Raw genomic sequence first — 15,917 nt, 5'->3', positions numbered from 1 at the left:
GTAGACTTGTTGAATCTTTGAATCTTGTAGAAAATGAATAAACCTGGATAGAAACCAACCAAAATTGAATTGATTTCTCTTAAATTTGTCAACTTCTCTAGTCGATACCTTTTTGCTTACATCACATATAACACCAATTTCAATCTCTCAAATTTTTGTTATCTTTTTGCTTACATCAAATATAACACCAATTTCAATATCTCAAATCTTGCTAATCTCTTTGACCTTATTTTCTAAAACTTTCTTCTTGAATCGAGACCAGAGGCTCGAGCATCCGTCGTTTGGCCATAGGCGACGCAAGAATGAATTGACTTAACTCACTTCTTGCTGGGAAGTGAGTGCCGTTTGACCATTTATTCTTATAAACATCGGCTAAAAGAACTATTTCTTATAAAGGAATTGCACCAACGATCTCACTTGGGTTCATGAGTTTTTTACAAAATCATTACAAAATCATGGCCTGCTTCCATAGCCTACAATTTTTGCATTATATAGCTCACATGGCCCACGTGAATAATTATTAAGGCAATGGAGTGTTAATATGTTCGATTAAATGTTTTGTACAAGTAAACATTCATCCAGACAAATTTACAGCATTTAAGTAATATGAGAGAAAAAAAAAAAGAGGACAAAACTCCAAGATGAAAATTCTATCATAGTTATGTATCCCATACCTTATTGATGACAAATTATCGCCTCCGCCCGTGTATCGATCTTATATATAATCGCAAATGTGTGGGTCATTCTTTGAACTTTATGTCTCAAATGCAGAAATGGATCATGTAAGACCCTTATAGTTATTCAATTCTCCCCCTTATAGTTATTCAATTCTCCCCATACTGTTAGCTCAATTTCTTCCCAAGACTTGGCCGTTTTCAGTTCTTTCCATATGCTGGACATGGCACCAAAGATATTCTCTTCATGCAAGATGCAGTAACACCTGCAGATAAAAAACCGTAATCATACCCACTTTCAAAATTTCAACTGGAAAAAGCCACAGAAACAATTCATTAATGCCAGACAACAGACTATGAAACAAACACTTAAAAAATTAACGAGCTAGACATGGTGTGAACCATGGTTATTGGATTTCCAAGTATGGCTTGGACATAGCTAGACATGGTTTGGACGGGGCTCTTGAAAAAAAATTAACCTAAGAACTAGAAAAAAAAAAGAAAAAAAAAGAGAGATTCTCATATAGACTATATCTTATATATTTGATCATTCCTCAAGTATTAGGATACTATCTGCTAACTAAATCCTTATTAATCATTCATGGCAACTTATTCACCCATGTAGAATAACGAAGTTCTGTTGGCTGTTCACATCCTATTACCTCATTTGTTCCTCGATCTTTACTATGTCATGTCATGTCATGTCATATGTCATAGAGGTCTACCGTGTGAGAACTTGTCAGACTTAAAAATCAAGGCAACTTTTCATGACAGCATGACTACTATCAAACTTCCTATTTCTTTTACTTATTTAGCTAATATGTAGGTATAACTGAATTTGATTGTTAACATTAACGAGCTGTTCTCCACCAATTACGATTAAAACATCTGCAAGCAACACGAGAAGTAGAGAGACAAGATCAACTTTTGCGCATTGTAAATACATCCATTGACTTACATGATACGATACGAAAGTCTGTGCAACTTGTCACCAGAGTCAAACTTTTGCGATCCTCTCCCCAGAGGAAGTTTATAGCTTTCCAGAAACTTCTGAAGAAGATTTGGGTTTCCTCTAAATACATCAAGGTAGATAGGAATCAAGTCACAGATTGGGTCATCTGCAAAAGAAAACAAATGATTTTTATCATTGTCCTATATACACGACTTGTTTCATTTTTTTTAACGACTTTCTAACCACTTTAGGACTTTAAAGAGGGGCCTCATTTCAAGCTTGCTTTAAGGAAAGAAAATTAGTGTCATGAGTCTCATAGCTCTTCGGCTCTAAGACTGATGTCACACTTCTAAAAAGAAAAGACATGGGATTTCTAATTTCATGATCCACGTATAGATAAAATCCAAAAAAAAAAAAGAAAAAAGAAAAAAACGATGTAAACTACAAAGGCATGAGACTGTTCATAGCCATATTATATAAATGAACCATGCAACGTTAATGGAGAAAAGAAAACCAAACCTATTGACAAATTGCTAAAATCAAGTATGTAACTCGGACACCAAGATTCACTCTCTTCAATGTCATTCCAGCCATTCTTAGAGCCATTGGAAGGCAGGTAATTATCTCCAGTAGTTCCACCTGAGCACGATTTAACTAAACATGGCTTCAATTGAATATTATCATCCATGATATCAGAATGAATCCATGATAAACCCATGCGGTCGTTGAGATCATTTTCATCCTGAAATGACATAAAAATCATCAAAGGCTATACACAGTACGAAAAATACCAATTTAAACAAAATAGGCTTTTGACAAACAGTTCGACCATAAAATGACCCAAATCATGTTCTACTCTCTTTTGACAGTTCCTCTCTTCCAGAGGTTTGTATTCCTTATTTTATAATGATGTATGCCAATCTACTAATAGACCCTTCACATTTTATTTATTCCATCGAGGACTGCTTAGTTATTGGATTATTGATTTAACAGGTTATTTTGTATCTTAATGTTGGCAGAGGGTCATTCCCATATATATGTATAACATAATCTGGATGAGGACTAAAATTAGATACTTTTCTTGATCAGGGATTAGGAAATGGCTAGTGGAGACTCCAATGGTGGATGGCCACAAGTGGAGACTCTCTAGTTTTGTGCAGTGTATGAACATGTTGGTAGCCAAGGTTATTGGGTTTAGCTCTTAGAAAAAACCAACCCTCCTAAAGAAATTCAAATCTAGGTATCTCAATAGCAAAGACCAAGAAATGTATCTTCTTTGATGTCAAATGGGGCTGGCCACATAAGATCCAAACCATCTTGGAGCAAGTTCTCAAAAAACATACTTCAAAGGAAAAGCTAAGGTCTATACCATACGCTTACTGAGTTTAATTTTTTTTTTACTTCTGGCTTGAGAGAAAACACAGAACTTTCATGAGCTCCGTGAAGATGACAAGTACATTGAAACTTGATTCTCACCGGTACTTCCATCTGGATGAAGTTCTAAGTCTTGTTTTTCATTTTAATATTTTAACTTTTAAAACATCAATGAAGGTTATTTTTTTTATCAAGCCAAAAAAGCCTTTATTGTTCTTTTTGCTACTGTGTGATGGTGGTGGGTATTTCATCTTTGCACTCCCGAGGGCAGTCGGATCTTTCCATCAATAAAATATTCCTTGTCCAAGCAGTTAAAAACGTATGAAGTAGCCAGAAAACCTAGTAAAAAGCATACCTCAATTGTCTCAAGCAGCTTTGCCATGTCATCTGGCAAATATTCATCAACTTTCTCAATCAGCGATCTTGGAATAGAAGTACCCCTGCAAAATTTAAATGACTGGTTCAGGGGGACAAATTATATCTTTTCCGTTAGAATGCTTAATGCTTCGCTGCATACAGATACTCTAGCATAGATTACATTTATCACAACTAATAGCATCAGTATGAATAGCAACAATAAAAAGAGGGAAGAACAAAATTGTGGCAAATAATTAGAAAAGTTGTTGCTGAATCATCATAGCAGATAAACATCACATATTCACACTAGACAAAGGTAGGGATACAGTGTAGAGGTGGCACGGCTTAAACCGTACAATCATACATTTGAGAAATACAATGCTATTCCCTCAACGGGAAGAATTTTGCTATTGTTAGGCCAACAATATTAAGGCCTTATGCTAGAAAACAGGAAAGAGAGATCGCTTTCCACCAATACGTGAGCAGACATAATTTTAACGGAATCATTCAGTGTAGTTATAAGATATAATTTACTGGGCAGTTTCTTGTAGTTATGGGGAAGGATAGAGGGCTGTTCTGCATCATGATCATTCTTTCTAGTAGTGTTTTAGTGTAAGGAGGGATTTTCCCCCTTAGAATTGCCATAAATGAAGTTCTTATCTGATCTTTTGAAGAATTGAGAAAGAACGTGATGCTAAAAGCATATGACCATCTATGCAGTCTGACCAGCTAATAGTAAACCCAAGTAGCCAACTTATGAAGCTAATCCTATATTGTTTAATGGTTATTTCAAGTAGACACCACTCACAGATCCTCTATTGTTTAGAGTGATGCTAAAAGACCTGTTGTTTAGTACTCAAAGATCCTCTATTGTTTAGAGTTGACGCAGATTACAAAGATACAAGAGCATAATTTATTTCATATTTACAAAAATGAAGAGGTCTAGTATTAATATTTCATAAGTTAAGCAGCCAGAGTACAAACAGATGCAAATTCAGATTGCAATCATATAAAAAGGACAGTAGAAAGCTGAACAAGTAACAAAGATGAAGGGGTGAAACTTCTTCAAGAGAAAGTCATAGCAGGAGCAAACTTTCCAGCATAGATACAAAATGCACTGTTATTATTTCCCTGTCCTCAATTAGTACTTCAAAAAGAGTTGCACTACTTGTTTATTTCTAGGACCTCACCAGCTCCTTTTTTTTTTTTTTTTTTTGATATCCATAAATACCAAGCCTCACTAAAGTTACTGGGTTTCTAGCATTTGGATCTTAACCACATAATCAATAAGTATGAGATATTAACATCTCGACTGGGTGATCCCAAGAGCTTTGAAATAAAAGCCTCTAATTGAATCTCTACTGAAGTTCAAAAACATTTAACTGCACGTTTAAGGACCATTCAGTAAGATCACATCTGCACTCAAATGCATAAAGTTTTTAACCGAGTCATCAATCACACTTGAAAACATTAAATTGGCCATTTGATCAATGTTTGATTACAAATTAATAGAGAACGTCAACAAATCATTAAAGTGACACAAGGAGACATACCATTTATTCACGTAATCTGACGTGCCCTTCCTCTTCTTATTTAAAGTTTTAATTAAAACATCCAACTTGGAAGGAATTTTTGAGCCATCAGGAATAGCCTCCAATGTATAGCTAGTTGATGACATTATATTATTAAAAGGTGGATGAGGTAAGAGATGAAGATGGCACAACTGCTCTCCCAAAAACGAAGCCAAGTTTGAAGCATCGTTCCAAGATAAAGAATCTCTTCTGCACACATTCCAACAATCATTCAAGACTAAATAACGTGTATCCTTTAAAAAACAAGATGAGAAATTGAAATTAAACAAGTGGTTGACGATCCTACAGTTCAGCAAACATCTTCCCTCGGCATCGCTTTGTAATGATATATGGCCATATATTTATTGGTTCTGCCGGATCAATTGGTTCATACATTGGTAGGCCAGCTTTTCTGAATTCAAATTGTTTCTTGCTCCATACACCAAACGCGAAATCATTTGCTTGGTACCTCTCTGGAAGGAGGTTGCCCTTGGCAATAACTTCTGGAATTTTTTTGCCATCCCAAGGCACAACTTTATAATCTCCATTTTCAAGATAAAGAATCCCAGATGCTAAGACTTCAGGAATGTGATTTTTCAGTGGAGAATTCCCTTTACATAGTAGATTATAAAATTCGAGCTGTGAAGTACGCAGCGCAGCATTTAGATGGATATACATAATATTTTAGGATAAAAATATAAGTACAATGCCTACCTCAGTGCCTAAACTGTACAGTGAAGCTTCAACACCTTCTTCAATATATATTTTTACTACACGATCATCCATGAGATAAACCTAGAGACAGAGAAAAGGTGACCAAAACTTAAGGAACTTCATCCTCTCAGAAAACATCATTAGTTTAACACAAAGGCATAGTGATAGTGTGCTGGCTAGAAATTTAATGCTCAAATGTACAGAGTCAAACATCTTTAGTTCTTATAAGCAATCATCATAAATTTATTCACCCCAGTTTGATAATATTCCAAGTAGAGTGCAGAACTTGCAATAACCAGCCTCTAATAATCACGATTAACAATACGGAGTAATAGGACAAAAATGGCATAATTCATATCCTAAGTTGTAAAATATATGGCCTGGGTTGATCAGTTCAGTGTCTGAATATTTAAATTACCATCACTATCTGCTACATTTGAATTTATGATCACGTTCAAGTTGTACCAGTACTACAAAACTTAAATCAACAAAGAATTGAGTGGGATTTGACTGGTTGTGTCTTCTAAAAGACTTACTCAGGGTGCATTCTACATTGTCACTAGCCTGTGAATCGAGAGTTTAGATTTGGACCCCTCAGATTTTTCCATTAAATTGTTTTTTTACTCTTGGCTTTCATTAAACTCTTGTCCCGACCAGCTTCCTGTTTAGAAGGATTTGGAAAGTTCGTGTACTCAAGAAAGTGAGATTTTTTGTTTGGTTGATGGTTCACAGAATGATAAATTCCTATGATTATTCATGATAGAAGCCTTTCATGCCTTAATCCTCAACAGTATATTCATTATTCTGCACAAGGTAAATTCAGAAGACCAATGGCCACTGGTTTCTTTTTGCTGTATATTTTAGTAAGTTTTCAGCACCAGCATAGCCGTTATTCAGGGTCCTCGGGTTTTCCCCAGAAATGTTTAGAACCATACATTTCAAGGGAAAGGAAAGTTTCTCAGGCAAAGCTAGAGATGTTTGCCATTTCTGGTGTTTTGGTTCCAGTCAGAACTGACAACAGAAAAATAAGATCATTGACCTAACTATTAACACTGGCACAATCCCCCAGGCTTCTGGATACATTTCTACTATTTTAGATAAGAAACAAATTTTTCATGAAAGAGAGAAGATGATGAAGATATTTGCATTAATTGGGGTGCCTTTATTATTAGCACTGACTAAACCAAGTTCTTTTTCTAATTTATTCAAGTCTTTTTCGAATGACATTTTTCTTAATTTGTGGTGCCTTCTTAATTGGGGTGCCTTTATTATAATCCCTTGTCATTGTGCATTCATAGTAGAAGTATACATATTTTTTAACCGGAAAGGTGCACATGATATTGTTATATGGATTGTACTGCGTTTCAAATCTATTATTGAACTTCTTTCATTCTTGTTTCCTTGTTTTGGAGGGGAACAAAGAAAAAACAAAAAGAAATTCAAGATCATTAACTCAGCCTGTCAACATTTCTACCAAGCGTGAAGACAACGAAATATTTCCGACAAGGAAGAGAACAGAAACTTGGGGTTGTAAAAAGTTCAGAACACTTACAGGATTACTACCCGTGCCAACAGGAAGCCGCTCATCATCAGAGGGAGAAGACATATCATGATAGGCACAAATTTCTTCAAGGCATTCTAACCATTTTCCCGCATTTATAGCAAGACATGCTCCCTGAGACATTTCAAAGTAATCAATAACTTATAATTTGTTAAGAATAAGTTAAATGAACTTATCCTAAACTATACTTTTAACTGATGAAATATGTGACTAGTAAAAATTAAACTAGCAATAAGGTCAGAGATCCCAAGTTAAATCTCAACAATGTTCTCTTTTCTTTTGTTTTATAATAAGAAACCAGACTTTTATAAGAAAAATGAAAGGATATACAAAGCATACAAAAAAAAAAAAAAGACTACAAGAAAGTAGCCTCAACCTATAAGAATCGCTTCCAGTAAAAAAGAATTACACCTAAATGAAAAGTACAAAGGGCCTTAGAGGGTCACCCCCACAAGTAAGTATTAAACCTTATATTTTCTCAAAGAACATCCCAAGACCGATCAAAACCTCTAAAAATCTCAACAATGTTATTTCCATAGTTCGCTTTCAAGAGGAGTTAAGGCTAACGTAAACAAGTAATACACCAGAATTTAAACTTTTGAATTAGGGAGAAAGAAACAAAATTTTTACAAGTGCAATGACCAAGAAGTGTGGTTTATGCATGACGTATTATGCCAATTAACATAAGGACAAAAGGAAAAAACAATCCCTCACGAGTGGGTAAAAAGGAAATAAAGGTCACTAAAGTTGGATCTCCTACAGCTCGCATTAACAACCAAGCCAACTTAATGACAAGATAGTGTCTTACAAAAATGAATAAAAAATGATACTTATCACTATGAATGGTGCACCAGCCACAACAGATTTGTACCTTCCATATTAACTCTCTGATTGCTGGTTTCTCATACCAGAGCTTGGATAACCATTCCCTCAGTTCCCGTTGTCCAATGCAATTGCCTGGGCTCCACGGAGAATTATAATGATCTCTTTCCTTGTCCAAAAAGGAGGCCAAGAATTTTATATCATAGGAAAAACCTTGCTTCCACAAATCATAGAATTTAGAGGCACTGCTTATTGAATTTTGATGAGTTGAATCATCTTCACATTGGTGCACCTTGATCCTTTTTCCTTTCCTTTCAGGGTCAAAATTACTCAAACTACCCTTAACACAGGGAATAGGAGTTTCAGCATCTTCAAATCCATTTCCATCAAGAGCAAGGAATCCAGCACGACAAACTCCCTTGTGACGGTAACCAGGTGCCAAATCCAAGCATACAAATTCAAAGTTGTTGACATTTACAAAATTTTGTGTGACAGCAATTGTTGATTCTAGATTAAGGACACAGTGCCACCAACCACTTGGTACATAGATTGTCTCTCCTGGAAGTTGGGTGCATTCGATAGGCTTATCTTCATCAGCAAGAAGCGGATAAAAATCAAGCCACCACTATATACACATTAGCACAGAGTAAATTTTTATCTTTTTGTTTTGCAAAAAGAAACAGTATGAAAAGAGGGAGGGGCCCATGCAACCACCTTAGTAAAATGTGAAATTAATGATAAGGAAACCAACTTAGGACAATACCTGCAGCGAAGATGGAGTTTCAATATTGACATCGCCATCTTCCTCGTTAACATGGACTGTTACACCTAGAGGCACTTTACCTGGTGGGTATAGTGCCCACCTGTTCAAACATTGTTATACTGCTTTGTGTGGATTAATTCTTTACATTAATGAAAAAAAGAAGTAAATCATCATAAGTTTCTATGTACATATACACAGAAGCACGATTCATAAATTTTGGATGTTCAATCAGATATCACAATGATTATTCTAAACATAAGAAAAATTAAGAATGAATGAATGTTTATAACAAATATCCGTTCTTGACACATTACTGGCCAAAAGAAAAGGCAAGGTAGCATCAAAATGTTGACGGCCATGTGAATAGCATTGCCTATGTTTCTAGACGAGATATATGAATTAATCTCCAAAATCATTGAGATTCCACAAGCTCTATCACAGACCTCAGATCCAAAGAAGGTAGTCAAGGAAATGGATAGTGCTACTAAAGCATCCAACCAAGATTATCAATAAATTTCAAAAGGAAGCTCCCTAGTGCAAGGAATGATCACTGGTTTCCATGCTTCCAATCACTCAATATTTCAAACTCTAGGGAGAAATCCCTGCCATGCTGCCCATACCTCCTTTTCTACACATCATAACTTGTCTGACTTTTTTAAAGATGAATAATCAAACTCTCGTTGAGAAAGAATGAAAGAACACAAGGGCAGACAAAAAAGAACCCACAAAAGAAAGATGTCACCAAAAAGAGGTTCCACAAAATGAAGCAAACTAAAGAAAGAACCTTCAATCAAGCCAAATAAGACTTAACGAATAGTTACAAACCTCTTACCCATTGAAGCCCACAGAGAGATGTTGAATCTAATAAGGGTCTGAACATTACTTCAAAGTCTCTCAAGCCCTTGAAAGACTATTATTCCTCTCCCCCAGGATATCCCACACGACCGTGCACTCTCCAGTCTACCATAAAAAAGTCACAAATAGAAGGGCGAAGGAGCTGCTCAAGCATGGCGCCTACAACCCAAACTCAAGCCAAACTGCACAAAAAAAGAACTCCAAATCGCCTACCCAAGGTCACAACTCTAGAAGATGTGGTCAAGGTCCTCATTTTCCTGCCTACAAAGGATACAACATAACGACCCAATCAAATTATGTAACCTTCTTGAAACTCTATCCCAAGGAGTTAACCCATCCATGAAGCATTTGGTTAAAAAAATTAACCTTCTTTGAAATTTTCACCTTCCATAGCGAGGCAAAGACATCACTTGAGGGAGAAGGATCGACCAAACAACGAAAGAAAGACTTGCAAGATAAACCTTCAGAAGGACAAAAGCTCCAAAAACGAACATCCCTGATCCCTAGACTACATTGGAACTTCTGATTACATATTTAGGTGCGCCTCTTGGAGGGAATTATTGCTCAAGAAGTCTTTGGGATCCAATCATCGACAAATTCAAATCAAAACTTGAAAAATGGAAGCACAGACCCCTGTCTAAGGCTGAGAGGCATACTTTAGCTAATTGTACTTTAAATAGCTTGTCTATTCATAGCTTTTCAGTCTTCAAGGCTGCTGTAATGGTGATTAATGATATGGCAAGATTGTGAGAAACTTTTCTAGGAGGGTGCTTTTTAGAAGGGTAGCCACTTGGTTAAATGGAGTTGGACTTTCTCTACCTCAATCTCTTCTCAAAGGAAATCCCTCATCTTCTTCTTTAAGAAGTTACTAACACAAGAATCCTAAAAAGGGACATGTATTAGCATACCACTCAAGACCGATTGGATGAGAGCTAGTCTACCCCCCTTCAGAAAGAAACTTTTCCTCCAGGATGTAAGCCTCTTTCACAATTTACTCACAACTGGGTCCCAAACGAACCAAGCCTAGACCTAGATACGCCAAAGGAAAATGCCCAACCTCACAAACAACCTAATCAACACATGTATTTAGCTTAACAGTATCACTATTCAGACCCAACAACTGGTACTTGCATCTAGTAATCTTACTGCTCACATAACTTCAAAAGAAAAACCAGAAAGTTGTCCAAGATTGCATCGCTGCAAACTGAGGATGAGAAAGAGACAAATTAACCCTTCCAAAGGCGAACCCTTCAATGACATTACGCTATACCCCTCTTCACACCATTTTGCTCAAGACATCCACAACTGATAAGAAGAGGAAAGGGAAGAAATGGTTACCTTGCCTAAGGCCTCAAGCCACGCATTTCCTAGCCCCGGAGCATCCCATTAATGAGGATAGCATAACTCATATCTCACAAAACTCCAAATTCACGACCTCCATTTAAACTCAAACCCCTTCTTTTCAAGAACTCTAACCAAGAAATTCCAGTTAGCCATAAACTTTATCGTAGTTGATTTTATAAATGACTCCCTTTTGCTTACGGACTCTATAATCCTCGATAGCTTCATTGACAATGTGAATGGATTGAGAATGCGATTTTCATTAGTAACTTTCCTTAAAGCTTCCAGAAGTGGCATACAAATTAACATGATAATGGAGTCCTAGAATCACAAAGGTACATGCACAATCAATTGGAGACAAATCGTATGCCTCCTTTCTTCCTTTTTTTCTCCTCCTGTTCTTTGCATACTAGCTTTATCTATGACCCACTCATCCATTTTAACCACTTGAGCAAAAGGTCCTTCTTCCTTCTTTTGATAAAATCCTTGATTTAAATTTTCTTAGACTTGCACTACATTATCAAACACCATTCTGTTGCCACTTTTTCCATTGGAAATCTCTCAACATCTTCCTATAAGCTCTTGGAACACCCATGTTCACACAGCAAAAACCGCAACACATCTTCTTACACCATCGTTAGAGGGGGTAGCCATCTCAATTAACTATCCATAATCACTTGTAGTTTGAGAAGATAAAACCGCACCATATAAAAGCCAAAACACATTACTGCTCGAACCTTTCGGAAAAAACCCATTAAAGATTGAAAAAATCAAACATTGAATACCAATATTAAATGGATCTAAATGCACAAATGGTTGTCCCATCTTTCTTCTAAATAAATCAGATCTGTGATTATGTTCCACGTCTTATTAAAAAGATCACCAGCTATACCGGGAGATTAAGAGGGCCACTATCTTCGATGGCTTTCAAGATTTCATTCTCTTCTAATGGTTTTTCCGACTGTATACTATTTTCGCTACTTATCAAGCCCCACTCCAAGCCATCTATTGGGAATTTGAACCGATCTTTCTTGGTATAAAGAGGCATAAGAAAAACTAAAAGCTTCTTCTACAATCTCATTCTAGATCAAGACTAAATCAAATTTCTTGGCGCGAGTTTTTACAAAATTGACTGCCTTTTCTACAATCTTAGTCTCATTTACAAATACATTGTTCAAGGTCTCTTATTCCATCTTTATGCGTGATCTTCAATATGCTTTCGCTTGCACGTGAAATTGAGACCTGGCCACACTGGTTAGGTAATTCCTTCCGCCAAAAGTCAACCAAGGGAAGATCTTTGAGATCCAGTCAGATATTCAAATCTAAAGGGTATAAAACCAATTTGAAAGTTATCTAACTAATTGAAATCGAAAAAATGATCAGAAGTTGTAGAAGATAAGAGGCCACTGCACACTCAGAAACAAATCCTGGCCTGAAACACCACAAATCTAAAATCCCATACAAGGGAGATATTTACGTTTGACCAAGTGAAGGCCACATTATTGGGAGGAATATCAACAAGAAGATCACCAATCAGACGATTGAAACCCTTCAAGCTTCTAGCATTCTGTCACTTGAGGACTTATCCCTAATCCAACACATTGAAGTGGCTCATACACCATCTCCCTAAGAAACCTCTCTACCTTATGACTAACTTCCCCCCTTAAACAGCCTAATTAGTTTCTTGGCCAAAAAATGTTTATGCATCCCTATAAACTAGGAACAATTCCAAGGTAGAATTGTTAAGCAGACAGAGGAAAGAGAAACCAAATATTCAACTTCGACAATATAATATGGCACAGTTTTGCCCAAAACATGCACACATAGAATGAACTCTAAACCATATATTGAATTCAACAATATGATATGGACAAGAATTCATCCATAATATGCATATATAGAATGATCCCTAAGCCAAGTATTGAACTTCTGCAATATCAAATGGTCATGGTTTCATACAAAATATGAATATATAGAAAAAGCTCTAAGCAGTTGCAAATCATCTTTTTTTAAAAAAAAAAAAGTATGTTGCGTTACTACAGTAATAGGATTGTGACAACTCAGGAGTTATACCTCTTACGACCACATAAAAGAGTATTCCAGGCACTTGTAAGCGCTGGATCAACATGCCAAGATGCACCGGACCTCTCAGGGCCAATGATAAGCCATCTGAAAGGAGGCCGCTTATCTCCATCCAAAACATCAAAAAGATCTTCTTGAAATAGATGTGGCACGTCATAGTCTTTTAATAAATCTGGTGCAGCTTCCCCAAACTGCACAAAATATGGAAAAAGATGGATGATATAAACTTATTATGTGAAGTTAAAATAGAAAAAAGGAAGAAAAAAAAAACGTATATATTATTATCATCTCCCTGGACTACCTGGTCATCAAATATATATAAGGGATCCTCATCGTGCTGAAGTTGCATGTATTCCGCATAATCCTTAAATTTCATTGAGATCTTCTTAGCACTCCTTTGAGAGATTTTGAATGCAGTATCTCCATATTTTTGTGATAGATGATCAAGTGACCATGTACGCCTGGCTGGCCAAGAATCAACCAAGCCAGAAAGTATAATCTGGCATAAAATAGCCCATGAGATTGACCGAAACCAGATGCTAGTCATGTGAAAAAACCTACCTATTGATGTAGTAGGACCATGGATAAATTGTAACTTTCTATTTTAGTTTGTTCGTCAATAAAGTGTTTTGTAATAATTGGTTCTCAATTTGTGGGTTGGCATCCTCTATAAATAGAGGATGGTCTATAGTGTTTGAAGGATTTTGGATAGTAAAAATGATTTTTTTGTTTTTAAAGAAATCCTCTAGTATCACATGGCTTAAATGATCAATTTTGTTCACTTAATGTAGCTCAAATAAGATAGGACATGCTAAGATATCAACCAAGTAAACATACTGGTTTTTTCCCATCGAACTCATTCTGGAATTCTTCCAAAGAAAGATCGTTTCTCCTTTCCACATTGCCAGCATCCAAATAAAATCCATCCAGTGTAGTATGGCACCGGTAAAATCTTCGGTATAAGAATATTGAATTGAACCCTGGCCATGACAAGTTGTCAACAATAAAGAAGAGAATGGAATTCCTGATATCATAACAGGAAGGAAAAAAAAAAAAAAAAAAAAATCCCCAAAGAGAATAAAAATTCACTTAAACAAAATAACCATTACCATCAAACTGTAATTGCTTTCTACAGGGTTCTTCATATCCATGAGGAGCATTTTCTCTGTAGTGAAGAAGAAAATGGAAGATGAAAACAATGAGACAGAGAATAAAATTTTCGTAAAAAATAAAAATGACTAAAAGAATCTCAACTACAAATGAAGAAAGATGAATGCGTGAAAACAATACAATCAAGGGCCATTCAGAAAGAATAAAATGTGTCGCAGGAAAATCAGCAGAGCAAGCTATCAGCAAAATTTTGTTTCGCTTAAACATACAAACGGAGTGTCGCTTCCTTCCAGGAACCTTTGTACTGAAATGGACCTTTTACACGGCTAAGGCATAGACTCATCCAGAGTGGTTCCTCATTGCATAAAATGTACATAACGCTGCATTACAAAGGAAACAGATGTAAAAGAGCATTCAGAGAAAATACGCATCTACCAGGGAAACCTTCCCCCAGCAGCTCATCTGAAAAGGTATGTATAACCCAGAAACTAATATCTGGTTTTAAGAACTACAAATAATGTATGAAATGACAAGGTTGCATTTATCAGATGCCGGTCCATGAAATCATTCCATTCATGTAAAGATGAGTAGAGGACACGAGTGGAATAGGAGGGTTTGCATTGTGTTACTACCACTGATGATCTAAGACATATGCTTTCGCTACTTTACACCATGGTTTAGTTATAATCCTAGCTGATTTATAGTGCTAGCTGATATGAACGTGTAACTGGGGACTCGGGAACGTAGATACAGGTTACACCATGGATTCACTGGCTTGCATAACGCAAAAGCTCTAGTTAAAGCTTTGCCTGGTGGCAAATGTTGTTATTGAAACCAATTTTCAATTAGTTCAACATTAAGTTAAGTTCTAATCGCGGTGCAGCAGTGTACATGAGCACAGCAAATTTCTAGTCCAAATATTTAGATAGAAATGTGTTCTCCACACCAATTTGCATCCAAACATTCAGACCAATCTATCACGACTGGCTCTTATTTTACAACGTAAGTTATGCGAATTAAGGATTCCTAATTGAATTTCAGAATGGTTTCAATCAGAAATTATCCAGAGATTGAAAAGTCCATGAATCTCAATTCAGTTGGCAGAGAAATAGTGAATTGACCTGCTAACACAAGCAAGGCGAGAGACATCCCGAGGAGTAAGATTCTCCAAGATGGTATTGATGACTTCGTCGGGAAGCACTCGGAGATCCCCAAGAGCTTCTAGTCTGCGATCCCTGAATCCGTAAACCGTAGCCGGAGCTCCAAAACTCTCCATTTGTGCGCACTTTTGGAGGGAATCAAATGCTTTACGCGCCTATGTCCGTAGCCGTTCAAGAAAGGGAGACCAATAGAAATGGAGCCGGTTTAGCATCTGAGACGTTTGCGTAAATGTTAAGCTGACTTTTGTGTAGACCGTGTTTCGTGAGCCGCGTGCTCGGAGAACTTTCGCAGTCCTTCCCACGGCGGCCACGAAATAAACCAAACAAATCTGACGCGCCGCCGTTGGCGAGTTAGCGAAACGTTTTTATTTTTCTTTAAAAAAAAAAAACAAAAAATACATTTATATCCTAATATGAATTAAACTAATAATTTTATCAAATTTACTTCTTCAACCCTCTAATTAACAAACTCAACTATTTAGATTTAATACGTCAACAATTTTTAAATTAAATCTTTAATTGATAGTCTAAATAATATAAAATTAATTAATTAAACAAATCTAGAGTTACACTTTTATACC

General features: G+C 36.3%; 1 protein-coding gene across 1 annotated transcript; it reads right to left on the bottom strand.

Moving 5' to 3' along the window:
• Positions 1–490: 490 nt before the first annotated feature.
• LOC111462541 (F-box protein At1g78280) lies at positions 491–15,696 on the bottom strand. The gene is made up of 16 exons (XM_023106146.1): positions 15,298–15,696; positions 14,446–14,556; positions 14,176–14,231; positions 13,904–14,046; positions 13,368–13,565; positions 13,058–13,257; positions 8,789–8,888; positions 8,075–8,650; positions 7,195–7,317; positions 5,643–5,723; positions 5,236–5,567; positions 4,911–5,138; positions 3,356–3,440; positions 2,146–2,368; positions 1,633–1,792; positions 491–940 (listed from the first exon to the last, which is right to left on the bottom strand). Exons 1-16 carry the CDS (start codon positions 15,450–15,452, stop codon positions 802–804), a joined length of 2,910 nt encoding a protein of 969 aa, XP_022961914.1. The 5' UTR covers positions 15,453–15,696; the 3' UTR covers positions 491–801.
• Positions 15,697–15,917: the final 221 nt, after the last annotated feature.

The sequence above is a fragment of the Cucurbita moschata genome, unplaced genomic scaffold (assembly GCF_002738365.1).
Source record: "Cucurbita moschata cultivar Rifu unplaced genomic scaffold, Cmos_1.0 Cmo_Scf00027, whole genome shotgun sequence".
NCBI classification, from domain to species: Eukaryota; Viridiplantae; Streptophyta; class Magnoliopsida; order Cucurbitales; family Cucurbitaceae; genus Cucurbita; species Cucurbita moschata.
This window is presented reverse-complemented; position numbering and strand designations above follow the sequence as displayed.